General features: G+C 37.0%; 1 protein-coding gene across 5 annotated transcripts in view; it reads left to right on the plus strand.

Annotated features, from left to right (window-relative positions):
* The window catches only part of nalcn (sodium leak channel, non-selective), a 98,736-nt gene that overhangs the window by 33,741 nt on the left and 45,898 nt on the right, over positions 1–19,097 (plus strand). For all 5 annotated transcript variants that reach the window (XM_053496839.1, XM_053496840.1, XM_053496842.1 and 2 more), the window contains 2 exons: positions 10,214–10,345; positions 18,117–18,284. In XM_053496839.1, the coding sequence (XP_053352814.1) occupies positions 10,214–10,345; positions 18,117–18,284 (300 nt within the window). The remainder of the gene's footprint in view (positions 1–10,213; positions 10,346–18,116; positions 18,285–19,097) is intronic.

Here is a 19,097-nt window from a genome sequence, read left to right on the forward strand (position 1 = left end):
CTCCAGGCCCCCCATGACCCTGTATACAGGATAAAACGGTATAGAAGATGAGCCAATGTTAACTGCAACCTCTCAAAAAACTCATTCATAATGGATATCAATTCATTACATTTCTCATTTGCAGTATTTTGAAGTTTGATACACTCTGGTATCAAAATAAAACAATAGAATTTCTCCAATTCTCTTAGCAGGGCCTGCTTTTTACTAAGATAAGAGTATTAGTAGATGCTCTACTATGGACATTTTGCTTACTCATTAGTTAGAAACACATTGGTTTAGTCATTATGCTTCAACCTCAAAGCCTAACCACCAATCCTCTACTCTATTGGTGCATATTAACGTTTGTGGTCATGCGGTCAAAGTCCTACAAATCCTCTTTTTATCCACATGAGCTCCTGTCCAGGCTCAGCCCACCCTCCTCACCTTGCTCAGGCAGTCAGGAGGGCAAATGGGAATTCCAGAGAACACTCAGCATTAATTAATCAGCCGATCTGAGCCCGAGAATGAATCACCCTGCTCTAATAATGGCATTGATAGGCAGGGGGATTTGAACCCTGCAAGTCTCCCACAGGCTATTTGTAGCCTGACTGCTTAATTAACCCATCTAACTTAATTAAACAGTTACGACAGAAATACATGACGTGTCCTTTGTTTTACTAAAAATACCAATGGTTTGAGTGTGTTAGTTTCAGGGATCTGCATATGAAATGAGTTTAGATAGCTGATAAAAGAATGATTTAAAAATTAATTGAGCTTGGTCAGTCAATCAAAAGCTTGTGCAAACATGGATTTAGAGTTCTGTCATGGTGGTGAACAGATTTAGGGGGAAAACAATACTGTAAGCTGGTAAGTATCCTTTTAATACAAACTGAATTTCTTCTTTAAAAATTCTTTATGCTTTTTCCCCACTGGCCACCTGCTTTATGTAGTTACATAAGCAAGCTTTTTCAACAGATTTTCTGATGACTTGGCTTTATAAGTTCCTGATGACTTTCATTTGATGCTCTGTTTGCCTTAACAGAAAGTCTTAGACAGCAGTAGCAACAGCAGTTATCTTCAACTATGGTTTTGGTTTTTAAGCCAAAATGAAGTTAAACAGGTACACATTTGTGTTTTGTGTAACTATATACAGTATTGTGGTTGAGAAATTATGGCGAAAAGAGCATTTGTTGTGGCGCTATGTATGTTTGTATTAACGCATTTTGTTTCGGTTCCATTAAGAGAAGTTTGTAGACTTTTTTCTTTTCTTATTCCAGCTGATTGTGGTGAATCTACTGAAGTCTAGAAACACCATGTGTTTCTTATGTTTTTTTTTCTTTTGATCTCAAGATAACAAAAAATCTTCAATAACAATATTTTTCTCATGATCTTGTAACAGCCGAAGTTATTTTCTGTGATCATGCCACAGTAGTATACTAGTATTACATTGCCATGGTCTGTGGTACACTGTTATGAGTTGGCATAGTGACAATTCTGCACTCAGTTTATCCTTTTTTAAAGATATCCTTTTTATCCACGTTTGTCTTATGAGCCGCAAACCAGTCAGACAGCATCACTCAAACGCTACGCCATAACCATGGATTTATCCTGGTCCCTCTGGTGGGCTGATAGGGGAAATAGACTACTTGTTCAGGTTCTCTATAATTGTGTTCATGAGCCACATTCTCTAGTGACAAAAAATAATTTAAAAGTTGTCTAGATACTGTACATAAAGGGAAATTTGGAAAAATAAAAATCAAGGTCTGTGTTATTAATAAAAGAATTGTGTACTTTACACATAAGATTACAGAGCCCGGGAATTGAAACCTGATCACCGCCACTATGCCAGCTATTTCTTGTTGTGGCTATCCTGATTAAACTCAAGATGGATACCTAGACATGCATTTTTTGAATAAACAACTTTGATTACAATAAATCACTAAAACAAAAAGCCATGATCTGGAGAAAAAAAAAATCTGTATTTTGCAAATAAAAAAAAGAAATAATGCCTGGCTATTTTGGATATCTATATCGGTCAAATTTTTATGGACACGTTACTGATGCTAGATTTTTAAGTGGCCTAACCCCAGATTTATCTAATACTTTACATTCCATTTGTAACCGAGTTGGCCCTTTACAAGAGTCTGCTGCTTTTAATTTATATGCAATTTCTTATGATTTGACTGGAAATTTCACCCCAATATTTGTGGCAAAGACTGACCCTGATACCAGTACTTACTGTACAGTACTTATTGTTACACCACTACTCTAAAAGAGTATAGAGTCAATAATCTGTTTTAATGACAGAGAAGAGAGCTGAGTGACCTGAAATTTGGTGTTAGCTAATAGCTAATCTCTTAATGACAAGGTGCCAGAACCTTATTCTACTTTTTATCTCTATCACACATCTACAAAATATATCAAAAACACATCTACAAAATATATATTTTTGTCTGTACATTGATTTCTTTACGTTTCCTACATCGGAGGACCCAAAACTAGTCTCAGAAAAAAAATCTGTCTGTATGTTTGTCTATATGTCTGTCCAGATGATTTTGTCACAGCATCATGCAAAACTGTATTGACAGAATTTAGTGGAACTTTGCCAGTCCTTCTGTATTTGTTTAAAGTTGAGTCTTTCGCACATTTTGAAATCTAAATGTTGAGTAAAAGGGACGTTATGAGCAGTTATGTGCCAGATCAGGCCACAGCATCCAGTGCTTTGTTGGACGAATATAGCGGTTTTCCAGTGAGGTGGGCGTGGTTATACGCGTGACTCAACAGATCCAATCATATGATCATTAACCGTGTATACACAGAGTATGCGGAAGACACAGAAATTATGGTAATGACCCTATAAAGCATGCAAATATTTATGAAACACAAACAAATGCACAACAGAGCCATGCCTTACTCCAAAGAAAGGAAAGAAGTCTATGAAAACTGAACCTTTAAAGATGATTGGACATCTGATTTTATTCATTTATGTTATTTTGTTCTGCAGGAAATGTAAAACCAATTTGTCTTTATTTTCACCATTGAAATAACAGCACTAAAGTGGTGGTATGGGTAAATTATAATGCACTGGAGTTGTTTTATTTGATTTCTTATCTGTGATTTACTCTCTGATTAACAGGTAACCCTAACCCAAGCTCCAGTGTGCTGCTCAGTTTTATGTGTTGTTTCTGCAAAAAAAAATCTAACGGAATGGATTAAAAGTTGTAGCTAACATAATGTTATAATGTATTGTATGCTAGTAACAGTAGCTAGCTAGATAGCAAATCACAGGTTTCAATTATCTCCTGATAATGTACTGTACTGTAGTGCGTGATCTCAACAGCAGCACCAACAATTACTGAGGGGTTGGTGAACATTTCAACTGCGGTGTTCTTATCTTGCATTACAAGTAGGATTTTTATTTTGAGTGTGGGTAATCTGGCTTTAAAGAGAACTATATGGCAACTGTGTACTGTATTTTATTTTTCTCAGTTTTCATTTTATTTTATTCCCATCTGTCAATCATGCACACTGCTTAATCTGACTAGTGCGAATAATTCTACTGACAGTCACAAACTCATTAATCATCTTTACCTTTGAGTGTGCCACACAATATGGTGGCCAGTTCATGTGTGAAAACAGGGAAGAAAATTCCATGGATGTGATAACCTGGTCATTCAGTACAATGAGGTCATCAGCTGACTTAATTTTATTGCCATATAACATTGCTGAGCCTAGACCTGACCAACTGAAGAAACCCCGAGTTGATAATACTGCCTACAAAGGCTTGTACAGTGGTCACTATGCATGACGGGTACATCACTTATCTTCTATCACGTATCTTCTAACCCTGACGTGCCCAATCCCTTATGCTCTCTAGTAAACTGAAGCATTTGTTCTAATAGGTTTTACTAACCACATTTTCTTATGGCCACACAGATGTTAAATCCCAATCCCATGAGTTCTCACTACACTGTGCTTGTAGAAATGCTCCTACATTCACTATTGAACATAGCTCTGATTTTAACTGTAAACTTTTTACAATGCAACTTTACTAAGCAGTTAAGTGAGCTCCATTCACACACATCCTTCTAGGTACTAATAATGCATTGGACAGATCTTAACCGTATTCGAGTCATTTTAAATCTCCAGTTATTCTTTATGCTTGATTCATGCCAGAAATTTAACCCTGAAATAGCATTTTTTTGGCCAGGCAGTGTATTATTATTATTATTAGTAGTAGTAGTAGTACCATTATGACTAATAATAATAATAATAATAATAATAATAATAATAATAATAATGATGATGATGGTTATTATTATAACTATAGTCCAGACATGACCTCAGGTTATCTCACACACCTGGACTAGTAATTTATAGACCCCTGAATACTCATCAATTCTGAACCTGGAGGTCTTATGAATTGCTTTAAATGAATCAAGTCATGATTGAGCACTTTCCTGGGATACTAAGCAGTAAATTAAGACCTAACAAGGAATAAACCCGATAGCATAAGGAGGTAAATTTAAGGCACAGAGAGCACCTAAAGATCCTTAGACATTCTTAGAAACTTGGAGAACATGCCACTGATAGAATACAAACTGGTCTGTAACAAACGCAGAAAAGACGGAAGAAAACCACCAGTCTCTGTATAGTAGCTATTAAATTGATTTCGACATCCTTTTCATCCATTCATGTGCCACCAGCAAAATCAGAGAAAGTAGGCCAGAGCACCTAGAATGCATTTGCAGTCCTAAGTGTTCGCCAGCTCTAGTCGTGAAAGCGAAATATGAGAGCGACAATCTCGTAAACCACCAGAGACACCCGAAGCCTACAGCACACAGAAGCCACAACAGCAGGCTTTCAACCTCCAAACCATGTTTTTACTGTGGCATCCATGTGAACTTGAACCCTGAGAAAATGGAGTCTGTCCTAAGTCCTCAGCCAAGACTACCCTTTGGGAGCCAGAGTGTCCTGGAGCTGAAAATGTCAAACTGTTTTGTCACGTCCCATCTTAGTCAGACAGTGCGCACCAGGAGGAATGACAAGCAGAGAGACATGTGGGACCGAACAAAAGAAAGAGGACGAAAGGACAAGCTTATGACCTGATTGTGAGCGGGTCTATTTTAATTTAAACAATTTACATTTCATGGACATCTATTGGATACAATCTAAATGGATGAGCAGATTTGAAGAAGTAACTGTAGTACTGTATTCATCGGACTAAATCAGTGAATCAGGAAATTAACCTGTAGAAGTCAAATCCTTTATTTTGTGTTAATGTAGAATAAAATAAAGGTCTATACAAGCCTGAAAATTGAGCAGTATCTCTAAGAAGCAGTGAGACCATGTGAAGATTAATTAGCAATTACAAAAGCCATTATAACTTATTTACCACATACACAAGTGTGAGAGAACAGCTGCTTAAACACCATTAAGTCTCACAGGCCAGATGAATGTGACAGAAAACACACACACACACAAAAAAAGTTGTTAAATCTGACATGTGGTTGTCCTTTTCCTCTCCTACCTCATCACAGGCTCTGTGTATATACTGTGCGTGTGTGTGTGTGTGTGTGTGTGTGTGTGTGTGTGAGCCTTGCGGCACTGGAGCTCCACATGTGCCTCAGTCTGCCTGTTTTGCCCATGGGGAAAAGTGTCTCTTTTATCTTTTAATGCTAATGAAATTGCAGCCAGTTCTAGCAGCTGGCATGTCTATGTTTTTTTCTTTCACTTTCTCTGTCTTCTGCCATGTACATACAGAATGCTTATTGGTTAATTTCTTGCCTAATTACTGTGCAGCTACATTATGATATGTTGTGTTTTTAATGGCATGTGGAAGGTGAGCACAGGAGATATACACAGCAAAAAAAATGTATGTTTCAGTGTATAGCTGTTTTTTTTTTAATCAGATTTGGAAAGAAACTACTGTACAAAGTATGACTAATGAAAGTGTAGAACGGTGTAGGTAAAAACCTTGCTTGGTGAGTTTGAATCCAAGCATAAATTAATACTTTTGATTTGTGATTTGCTTTTTTGTTGCTCTTGTCTGAGAGATGTGTAGGGCTGTAAAACCTTCATCAATTCTTCAATTGTTCCGAAAATCTTGGGTTAACAAAATAACAATCTGTAAATATCTATGAAATCTTTTTTTCATGCTAACTTAATGTTTAGCACTGTCCCATTGTACCCCCAGGAGTTCGATTCCCGGCCAGGATCGATTCCCATCTCAGTGTGCATGGAGTGCGCATGTTTTCCCTGTGCTTGATTGGTTTCCTCCGGGTACTCCGGTTTCCTCACATAGTCCAAAAACATGCAGATTAGCCTAATTGGCTGTCCCAAATTGCCCGTAGTGTGTAAATGAGTGTGTGAGTATGGGTATGTTAATGAGCCCTGTGATGGATTAGCAAACTGTTCAGGATGTACCCCGCCTCATGTACCCCACCTTAACTCTCCTGGGACAGGCTTCAGGCCCCCATGACCCTGTATACAGGATTAGGCGGTATAGACGGTATAGATGAGTCAGTGATCTTTTTTTTCATACCTTGGATCACCTGCATTCAGTTAAAATACTGTACATAAATGCATATGATAAGCTGCCTCAGAGGACCTGCTACAGGAGGCATCCTAGTTTTGTATGATTAAAAATGCAGTCTTTATAAGTTTTTTTCTTATAGGGTTGGTTGTTAAATAAACATGGTTAGATAAACATGCTTCTCTTGTGTTACCAGTAGTTCTAACTCTTTCTGCCTTTTTGGACTTCATTCATAATTATACGACAGTAAGTTCCGACCGAATAATCTGGTTGGACTTGAGTCATTCCACATGTGCTGATAATAGACTGTGACAGCACTGGGATGTTTAACTGTATGTACTGTTAATTACACTAAATGTTGGTGACCAGCATAAGTGAAAGTATGTCAGTACGGTCCACATTACTGGAAAGAGTGAAGAGCAGCTGCATGCCAAAACTCACATTCACAGAACTCACAAAAGCACGTTCAGCAGTAAAACACATTTATAATGTTATGCCATAACCTCTGGAGCAAGAAGTTAGCTGATATCTTAAAGTGGAATAATTTAATCTCATATCAGGACTGTCCACCACCTCTGTAGATTATTCTCCTGTCCTTCTGGCTACATACGTACTGTACAGTAGTAACGACAGGAATTTGAACCTATTTTTTAAATTAGGTTTAATTATACTAACTCCCAATTGCTAACTGTTTTTTGACAATGTCCATTATTAAAAGCGCTATACTGTACAAATGAATTGTATTCTGCTAAAAATATTAAGTGTCTGGTTTGAGCTAAAATACACTACTCAGGATGTGTAGGATCAGCATTCGGTTGTAAATATTTATCAGTATTTTGTGAACAATACAGAAATCATGGGAAATAACAGCTCTTTTATATGTAGTGACCCCATTTTGAGTAATCCATATAATGACTGCCTTAAGGATGTGAATCATTGTTCCTCTGCTACACTGATTTTATATCTACTGCAAGGTTAAACTCAGGTGTGTGTGTATGTGTTAACTTAAACCAATCAACCGAGATTTCTGTCCAGTTCCCAGCTGTTGTCCAGGACCATTTTGTTTCACCTTGTTGTATTTCTACAGTGTACACTGTATTAGATTTAGAAATGATTGCATATGTGTCTGATTTTATTCCTTAGTCAAGTTTCAGTATGCTTCTTTCCTATTTGTCTCTTCTGCTCTTTGCCTTTTTTTTTTTTTAGATCTTCCCTCTAGTTCTTGTCAATTTATCCACCCACTTACAGTCTGTGGGGCTACATTTGGACCGGCATACGCAAGTGTCGCAGTTTATCCGTATTATTCAAAGCACAGTATGCTCTTCTGTGCTTTATAAACACTTTCAGGCTCCACTTAAGTTTCAAAAAAAAAAAAAAAGAAGAAAGTTATCCTCTATACTTTACCTGAAAACACACAACTCAAAAATCACCAAAATGTATGTTTTGTTCATGAATATTATAGGTTATTTGTCTCTCTGTGAGTCAGTTTATTCTGTCTATCTTACTAATGAAAGGGTCTGGATTGCTTTTCACACTCCGTGGTGTTGTTAGCATCCTGCTGTTTTCTAGAGAAATCACAGTGCGTGGTCACACTTTTACCTCAGCGGGGCTGTACGTCTCAGCGGAATGACGGCGAGGCTATTTTCGCTTTTTCAAATTACTACTTTTAAATTTGTGCTGTTTTCGTTTTGAAACATATAAGTAAATGCAAAATAGTGATTCTTGTTAGGTGCTAATGCAAAATTTACAAATCTTAGACTGTATTATATACTGACAGGTAAAAAAAAAAACGTTTATTTAAACCTGGGTTCAAATCAGAAAAAAAAAAATTTTGTGACTTTTATGTGACATTTTAGTTTTGATTGGGATTTAAATGAACGAAGATCTATTTGGAAATGTTAAAAGGCCTGATTCATTGTAATTTGGTTCTTGTTACACACAACATATGTGCTAAGCTTACAGTAAGTGATACACCGAACATGTTTACTTTAAGAAAGCAATAATTTAGAGAGTTTTAATCATTCATTGGGCAATAAAATGTCCTTACCTGCAAAGTTAGTCATTTATTAACTATAGTTAGTTAGTTAATTTATTAATTTTTATTTATCTTTAATAAGTACTTTGTTGTGGGCAGGATCTTTGTGGATCTGAACACTTGGTGAGGAGATGGGAACCAGTCCATTAATAGACACTACACACATATAAGCACATACAGTACTGTACATTCATACACTCATTTACACCTAGTGTGTTTTGGGGGAGAATAGGAGAATGCATGACTTCAAGGCTGTGCCTATAAATCAGTGACTATACAGTATGAATGATGCTTTTTATAAAGAGTAAACCTCTTTATAAATGTTGTTTATGCTAAAAAGAACAAGTATAAACAGCACATTTAAGCCATTTTTTTTTACATTAAAACATTTAAATGGTGCTCTCTGAATGGTGATCCCGGCCGTGCTGGCTTGAAGCCCACTGCAGTCATTCCCATAAACATTTAGCATGTGGAACCAATGATCCCTGAAAATCAACTGATACCTTATCGCCAACTTGCAGAAGAGATGCATGTATCTGCATGTATCTGTGGGAACTGTATATACAGTCATTTACAAGCACCACTTGCACGTTACAGGAACTCAGCTAGGAGTTATTGCTTCATCCCCCATACGGTCCTGACCTAGTTTCAAGCCTTTTTTTTAACATATTTGGGCTATTAAAGGACTTCCCGGAAGGCCAGCGTTTCAGATGTGAAGTCGGCAGTCTGATGGTTGCATTGGTCTGGCAAACTGAGAAATCTTTTTACATTGATGGTATCCAAGCACCAGTGAAACGCTGGGATGAGTACTTTAGTGTAGCAGGGGATTATATTGAGTATTAAAAGTAGTTTTTACTCTAGTAACTATGTTCTGTTATTCTGCAAAATCGGCAGGCCCAGTTTGACATGAACGCCCCTCATAGAAATACAGTAGGTCACAATTATTAATGTTTTACTTGTATGTTTTTATTTCATGAGTTGACTCCAGCTCCGCTCTTGGACAGAAGTCATGAATGCTGGAGGCCGGGGAGAAGTACTGACCCTGGCTTCTTATCACTATCACTGGCTGCAGACTGGGGAGGACTGAGGGGCCGGTGGTGGTGCCCACTGAAGCCTGCTCTGTCCTGCTTGTGATTAATAGACTCTATTATGAAACAGCAGAGGATGATGAATCTGCTTCAATAAGGCTCTCTTTGGACATCATTCAGGAATGGGTCAGACTGCCCTGCCATGACCAGAAATGTGCATTTTAAAAGTGTTTTGCAGTTTTATATTTTGGAAAGGTTTTAGGTTGTTTATCTCATCCATAGCAAAGTATCAATGCCTTTCTTGATCAGGTATTTAAAGCTTTAGTACAGCATCCAGCTCTCTGGGAAAATTAATGTTCTGCCATCGTACATATCAATGAGTGATGAGAATTGTGTGACGTGAATAAACCTATGCAATGTTTTTTTTTTCAATAATACTTCTTTCAATGTGAATGCTTTCATCTGCATTTCAGTCCCTGCACTTTGTGTTGCCAAGACTACAACTAGGACAAAAACACACACACACACTTAATCACAGTATCGTTGAGCAAATTGAATGGATATTCAGAGTGGTACACAAAGTCCTTGTTCTGTTTCAAATGACCAAAACAGGACTTTCCTTCTGTGTCTCTGCAGCACCTGATGAGATCATCCATGTTCCACATGTTTATCCTGAGTATGGTGGCCATGGATGTGATTGTTGCCTCCAGCAACTATTACAAGGGGAAGAACCATAAAAAAGACTATGATGAATTCTACCTGGCTGAGGTAAGCCATCAAGTAGTCGGCCTTCTATACCAGTTTTCCATTTTAATAAATAATAATAATAATAATAATAATATAAAGAAGTATATAATGTCATGACCATGTTTGCATCAGTTTCACATTTGGTACTTCTGTGCATTGTTTATTTATGTATTACATTTTATAGCTTGCTATTCTGACCTGTCTTCACTGCATTCTACTGCCTTCCTTAACCCAGAGATTAAATCAACTGAGGAGTAAGAGTGTGGGTGTAAACAACCCGTAGGCACACTTCAGCCCTGGGAAAGGCTCTGATCATGCGTACAAGTGTGTGTGTGTGCGTTTATGTGCACGTGTGCTGTCTGTCACGTTCTGACTGTGCCATCATTATGCAGGTGGCACAGCAGGGAACAAAGACAGATAGAGGAGTGTGGCTGCCCGCCCACTCCCAGCTGAAAGGCAGAGATAAGAAGAGGAAAAGCATGAGGCATACTCATTGCCCAGTTCCCAATCCATCTCACTATTTATCCAGTTCACTGTTTTATCTGGATCTGAGGAGTCTGTAAAGGTGCTAGCTAATTTGGTCTGTTGGACTGTTGTATGTTGTGGTTTGGGAAACCCATTTGGTGTTACAGTATACTGGCTGAATTCTAGAAAACTGGCAGTTTAATATGTTGCCATCTCTACTTTAAAAGAACATTACAGGGAAAACTTGAGGTGAGCAGGAGTTAAAGACCCCCTAATTTCTTACTTAAGAACAAACTCTTTAACACTAGAAGCGCTGAGCAGCGGTCATTTGACCGCAATGGGGTAAAAAAAAAAATACTTCACACTCGATCAAATTCCAGGACCCTCCTTTCATGACTTTTCCTAGATCTGTGAGCTAAATCACCCTGTATGCTTACATTTTCAAAATCGCACCAGTAAAAGCCAGTATAAAGCTATATTGCTCTTATTTACGTGAAATCGCTGACAGCTGCGTGCCGGCCATGCCGTTTCCTGCCTTTTCCAACCTGCGATTCTCATTTCTCTCAGCAGATGGCGCAAGGGAAGAGATTGGTAAGAGGTAGACAGGTAAGAGACAGGTAAGAGATTGTAAGTCAATAGGGCAGGAAAGAAATGCACCTCTGTGGCCACTTTGGATAATTACTTCTAAAAGTAACCAAGGAAGAATTGAGCTGGTTATGGCAATATAGTAAAAATTTATAACTCAGTCATTGATTAAAATAAGTGAAGACTTTGATTGCTTGCTTTGTAAAAGTTCTATGAAAAGGTTTTAGGCAGGCGTGAAAAAATAATGAAAGTAAGATATATTTTTAGATTTTTCTTCTGTTTGATACATATATCAAAACGCAAAGTGGTCAAACAGAAGAAAAATCTAAATTAAATCACTATTTGGTGTGACTACCCTTTCGCTTCAAACCAGCATCAGTTGTTACAACTGCACAAAGTCAGGGATTTCATACCATTAGAGTCAGGTGTATGATTTAAGGGGTATGAGTCAGGAGTATGGTCAATTTTTTATAAAGGTTGAAATACAGTCATTAACTGAAACACAGCACAGCAACAAGATACAAGTAGTTATACTGCATCAGCAAGGTCTCTCCCAGGAAACGATTTCAAAGCAAACAGGGGATTTAAGATGTGCAGTTTAAGCTACGTAGTTTTAAGAAGCACAAAGAAAAAGGCAATGTTGAGAACCACAGATGCTAGAGGAAAATATGTGGAAAAGTTTGCTGATTCATTGACTGCAAAATCGATTATTAAATTTTAAATTTATTACATTTATAATCGAGATTCCCTGGACCAGTGACCAGAATTTGCCATTTTTCAGCTTGATCAGCCATAACCGATCAGCCTTGGACATAACCGATTCTGTGTCGAGTGCATGAGCATCCGAGTGATGCAACAGAAATGCATTTTTATGGCTGTGCATTATCAAAAGTTGCGCTGGTTAGAAAATCTCCGATCGGTCTTTTTCTCCAAACTGTGAGAAAATTAGTCTCAGAACCCACTCATTACACACTCTTACACCAGTCCCAAAACCCCACAAGCACTATTTAGTCTTTAAACATATGTGCATGTCCGTGCTAGAAGCCGCTCATAAAGCTGCCTGTGCTGTGCTTGCAGTTGCTCACGACTTTGGAGGCATCTAAGGCATTAAAATGTTGCAATTTTTTTTATAACTCTATAGACAGTACACTCTAAAGTATTCATACACGTTTGTTTAGAAATAATAATTATGGCGGATTGCATATGTATGTGTATGTAGCTTTTTGTTTAAATTAAGGTAAATGTTAAACTCTTGTTTATGAAGTTACTTTGTATTGTTTAAATACTGCCCTTTTTTAAATGAAAAAAACTAATGTTATAAGTAAAACATTTCATTACTCATGTACATTTCAGTTTTTAAGTTATTGAATAAAGCTAAGGTATATTTATTATACTTGAGGTATATATATTATTTTCCGTTATTAAAAAATTTAAACAGAATTGGAAAAAGTGTAATATTAAAATGGGATATTCATAAAGTATAAAGTCATAAAACCTACCGAATTAATAGAAACAGCACTTAGGTATTGTGATAATATTGTATTGGGTGGTGACTGGTGATTCCTATCCCGGCAATTCAATGCAGCAGATGAAAGATGCTTATTTCTCTTTGACATTGTAAAATGTCCAGCAGTACAATCAGAAAAGATCTGGTGGAAACCAGTGGGACCAAGGTACAGCCTTCTGCTGTCCAGATAATTTTGCCCAGAAGAAGTTGGCAAGAAGAATTGTGGCCCAAAAGCCATACTGTACGTCTGTCATGGAAACCAGGTTAAGCGACTCAACTGGCACGAAAAAATAGGAACTAGGGTGCAGAAAAATGGCAACAGATTCTATGCATTGATGTCAAAATTTGAAATATTTGTCTGTAGTAGGAGGCAGGTTGTTTGCCGAAGGGCTGGAACAATGATGAGTGTCTGCAGGCAACAGTGAAGCATGGTGGAGGTTCCTTGCAGGTTTGTGGATTAAGGGTCAGGATTAATGGTGTCGTCAATGTTAAGAAATACAGGCAAATACTTATACAGGCAAATACTTATACAGGCAAATACTTATCCATCACATTGGCCCCAAATTTATTTTTTAGCAGGACAACGAGCCCAAACGAACAGCCAGTGTTATTAAGATCTGTCTTCAGTGTACAGAAGAACAAGGAATCCTAAAAGTGATGGTTTGGCCCAGACAGAGCCCTGATCTCAACATCATCGAGTTTGTCTGTGATCACACGAAGAGACAGAAGGATTTGAGGCAGGCTACATTCACAAAAGATTTGTGGTTATTTCTCCAAGATGTTAGGAACAACATTGTCGAATTTCTTAAAAAAAGGTTAAAAAGAACAAAAAACACTTTTGATGGCAGAATTGATGGCAGTTCTGGTACTTGGTTACACAAAATATTATTTTGAATTAGATTTCTCTTCTGTTCATTTCCCTTGCTTTATTTATTCTTAAAAACAAATTATTAACACTATTTATCCCTACTTTATAACATTTTCTGTATTGTAGTTCTGTAGTTGCTTGTTAGTTGTTGTATATTGTGCTTAAATTTACACACAATACCACATATTCATATTCACATATGCATATACTAATTAGAAAACACAAATCAGATTTGGACCTTCAGAATTCAGCAGCAGGTAATTAGTTTGTAAACATTTTGATTCATAAGTAATTGCAGAATTTGTGATGCTTAAATTTAGCAAGAGTCAACAACACAATCTTTTATCATCACGTACACAGACCCTGCTTTTTTCTGAAGGCCTAATTTACAGTGTTTGCATATTTAAATATGTAGAAGTTCTTTGACCATTTAGAAAAATAACTTTTAACTATTGTGTGATTTATGAGAGAGATTGTTCTTTCTTTTTACTTTACCTACGTGGGTACCTAGGTACGTATCATGATAATATTGTATTGGGTGGTGACTGGTGATTCCTATCCCAGCAACTTAATGCAAAGGTGCTTATGTCCCTTTGACATTGGAAAATGTCCAGCAGTACCATCAGAAAAGATCTGGTGGAAACCAGTGGACTCAGGTACACCCTTCTACTATCCAGATCATTTTAGCCAGAAATAGTTGGCAAGAAGAATTGTGTCCCAAAAGACATACGTCTGTGATGGACACCAGGTTAAGCGACTCAACTAGGCAACACAAAATTTACGACTTAAAATTTGAAATTTTTGTCTGTTTTTAGTTACAACCAGATATTTATCCATTTATTCAGAACTACTCATTTACTCACTTGCGTTTCTTTCAGTAAAGTTCCGCCCTTTGTGATTCTTCTGTTAGTGTTTCAGTGGAGAGAGTCCTGTTCTTGCAGAGTGCAGAAGCTAACAAGAGAGATGTGTAGCGTGTAGTGGTAGCTCAGTCGGTTAAGGCTGTGAGTTACTGGGTTTCTGACCAGAAAGTCGGGGGTTTGAGCCCCAGCATTGCCAAGTTGCCACTGTTGAGACCTTGAGCAAGGCCCTTAACCCTATCTGCTCCAGGGGCGCTGTAAGCTGGCTGACCCTGTGCTCTGCCTCTGCGCTTTGACCCTGGTTTCCTAATTGGGATATGTGAAAAATAATTTCACTGTGCTGTAAAGTACATGTGACAAATAATTGAGTGTTCTTTTCGATTTTATGTTGCAAAGATGGTGGTTAGGAAAGACAAAAGGTTACATGTTCATTGATATAAAGTTGCAGGTGTGAGTGTATATATATATATATATATATATATGTAAATATATTTTTTTAGTTAATGACCTGATGTCTGAAACCACTGGACATCTCAAAATGCTGAGTTTCTTTCCTTGTACTGCAGTCACCTTCAGTTTATTCTTGTGTATAGACCTTTTGGCTTTTAGTTATGTTGAATTGGGTTGAGGTCAGGTGACTGTCCTTAAAGGACATTACATCTATTAGCCTTGGTTGCTTTTGCGGTATTTTTTGGGTCTTTGTCAATCCTTACTATGGAGCTCTGCTCTATCGGTTTGGGAGAACTTGACCGAATCTGCACTGAAAGTGTAGCTTCAGAATTTATACTGTTACTTCTGCCAGCAGTCACATCAATAAAAAAACAGTAATTTAGTTAAGCCTTTTTTAACTTCATTTTTTTTAAGTCTAATTTGGTCTTTATGTTCTCAGTGGAAGTATCTTAAGGTATGATACCATGTGTATTTATATTAATGAACGTGACTCATGATTGTAGACTTTGACAGTAGTTTGCCTTCAGACTTGACTTAACCTGTTGTAAGGGGGTTTTCTTCATCAAGGATTGACTCGCGTGATCATCTATTTTGGTTTCCTTCAATGCCTTTTGTTGTTGCTGTGGTACATTTAAAATAGTGTGCCAGTTAGTTTGTTTGACCACACTAAAATCTTCTGCTGTCACACTCATAGGTCATTTTTGTTTTTTAGCCTAATGATGTGTTGATTTCAGTGAATACTGCATATTGTGTGTTCCCATAAACAGCCAAAACATGCTAATTCAACACTTGGAATCAATGCCAGACTCTTTATCTTTTTGTTAAATAATAATATGAAACAGGCCTGAACTGGCATTGAATCTGCTTATTAGTCAGTTGTCTAATTACTTTTGTGCCTGTGACAATGGAGGGACTGTGTAAAAATTGGCTGTAATTCATAAACAGTTAATGCAATAAGTTCAGAGTCTCCCTTTTAATCACAACTTGATTGCTTTTCAAATCCACCGTGGTGCTGTACAGAGGCAAAAAAATAAATAAATGAGACATGGAAGTGCTTTTATTTAGGTCAATTTCCAACCTAACAGGATGTGTAAAACGTTATGAGGTAAATGTGCTTTACTCACATAATAAATGTCTCATTTGGGTCAGATGTTTATATGATAAGAAAATGAACATAAGCATTAATTTATTCTGTTTGTAATCAAACAATTATCCTCAAATTGTCCACAATGCTCTACCACATGAGGAAAACAGAGAGGAGTACCATGGGCAAAGATTTTACATGCTTCCATAACTTAACCAAATAAATTTGTCCGACAGAGTTGAACATACTGAATTAAAAATTATTAATTTCCCTTCCCTGAGAGTGGACTAAAGCGACTGATGTGAATAATCAAACTCGCAAACTTCAAAATGAGAAAAGTCTTGAAAAATATGCAGCAATGTGTTTTCAAATGTACTTTAGCTTATGAATGTAACAGCACTCTCATGCTGGGTGATGCTGCAGGAGTCCAGAGCACACTGGCTCTCCCAGGGGGAGGAATGGCATACATCAATAATAGTGACACTATCCAGTAATGAGCGTCTGTGAGCGCTCATGCAAACAGAAGGGGTGGCTCAGTGGTTAAGGCTTTCGACTACTGTGTGGTTTGGAAGGTCCCTGGTTCAAACCCCACGACCATCAAGTTACCACTGTTGGGCCCTTGAGCAAGGCCTTTTACCCTTAACTGCTCAGGTATACTGTATTATACGATTAGGAAAATGTAAGTCGCTCTGGATAAGGGCATCTGCCAAATGCCTAAATGTAAAGTGTGTTCAGAAAGAAGTGATTGGCTGGTGATGGTTGAAGTGGTGGCTTGGAACCACAAGATAGAAGCACATGATAGAAGCACATGATAGTCATCACCCTCTCTGAATGATAGGAAAGGTTTCCTTACAGTAAGACGGGTGAAAATTGGACATAACCAAATAAAAATTTTATAACCTTTAGTATATAAAACCTATAGTATATACAGACCTGTGATAAAGGTGCATGTAAAACTGCTGCAAAGCAAGAATTCCTTTAGAAATAATAAAATGAAGCATTTGTACTATATTGAGAAGTAATAAACTGACAGAGTCAATATTAAAGTGACAACCGTATGAAGCACAATTTATGCAGGTTTATAAGGAAAGTGGCTGCTAAGTTTTATAACCATCTTGGAGATGCTACAGCATTTCTTCTCGAGATTTTGACTGTCACTTTTGCTTCTGTTTTTGCAGGTACATTTTGACAGCTAGCAATCATTTATTGTTTGTGTAGTGGTCTATTATGTAATGTGTTATTTTTCTTATTGACATACAGATGTTTTTGTTGATGTCAGAAATCTGAAATGTCTTGGACTGACTCTTTTACTGCAAAAGTTGTAAAATAAACAGCTAAGAAAAAAAAGTTGTATAAAAACTAGGGTGCACAATCTTTTTTGAGCAGTATAACTTTCTGTATATAGATAATAAAAAACAGCCTAATTTGGCTGTATGAAGGTGTTTTTTCCAAGACAGTACACATATCGATATTGTACAAGATCCAGAATTCCCCCACACAATCACAACGATGCACAATCACAGGGAGAGACAATAAGTGCATGACATTAGAGACACTACAACTGTTATAAAGAGAGTAGGAGACTTCAAATTTAGCCGGAAAGTACAGTACATGCAGGCTAAAATAGGGCAGATGGACTGAATCCAGTGGTAATATAACATTAACAGTAATGACTGTACAGGAATACTATCAGACTTCAGCAGTGCAAATATAACAGAGATGGAATCTGATTTTTAATCGAAAGAACCAGCCACAGGCACGTTCCATTTATAGTTCCCTATTTCCTAACTACATGTTTTTATCGTATTATTTTATTTAATAAATTATGAAAGCAAAAATATTCTGGTAACCTCTACTTAGGTTTATTGCATTTTAGGTCAGTTGTAGATCATTGCAATTAAATGATCAGTTCAATTAATTTCTCTCTGTCTGTCTGTCTGTCTGTCTCTCTTTCACTCCGTGTTCTTCCTGAGCAGGTTGCTTTCACAATGCTGTTTGATCTGGAGGCTCTTTTAAAAATCTGGTGTCTGGGCTTCACTGGCTACATCAGCTCTTCACTACACAAGTTCGAGTCTCTGTTGGTTGTTGGCACTACACTGCACATCTACCCTGATCTTTACCACTCCCAGCTCACCTACTTCCAAGTAAGCGCCCTACTGTCCTATGACAACATAAGCATAAAGTCTGCCCCCCCATACTACAGCAGTTAATTATTAAATTTTAATAAGTAGCATAAATACATTGATTTAATGTAATACATTAACGGTCTCACAAAGTACTCACAATAGAGACGTCTTCAATAACTACAGTATTTCCTCAAGACAAATCTCCCCATATAAACAGGTACTATACTATACTATACTATACTATACTATACTATACTAGACTATACTATACTATACTATACTATACTATACTAAATTGTTAATGTTTTTTGTGGAGTGTTTGGAAGTATAAATCTCTGTGTAATTGCTATAGAAATAATTAATCAAGTCATTAAAATTAAATCATAAATCTGTCATTTGCAGTGTTGGGGGACGTTACTTTTTTAAGTTACTAATTATATTACAAAATTACAGTTACATTACAGCGTTACTTTCTAATAAAAGTAACTAGTTAGAGTACTTTTCCGTTGCAGAAAATGAAAACTCCTTTGTGATTCCTCATGCATGTTGTTTTAGTCAAGACTTTTAATATTATTCTACCATCATCATTCAGCGAAATGAAAGATACATCATTGTTTCAGCATGAGAATAAAATACAGAAAAAATATATGCATAAAAAACGTTTTAAAAAGAATTTTAAGCATGGAGAATTTGTTTTTGAAACCTTAACTTATGACTAATGGCTATATATTTTACCCCTTTTGATAGAGAAAAATACATACATACAAGCTCTCTTAATGTTCAGCAGTTTATTCATTGCAAAAGGTAAAACTAAAAGGAAATATGTGTAGG

Source organism: Clarias gariepinus, chromosome 5 (genome assembly GCF_024256425.1).
Source record: "Clarias gariepinus isolate MV-2021 ecotype Netherlands chromosome 5, CGAR_prim_01v2, whole genome shotgun sequence".
Taxonomy (NCBI): domain Eukaryota; kingdom Metazoa; phylum Chordata; class Actinopteri; order Siluriformes; family Clariidae; genus Clarias; species Clarias gariepinus.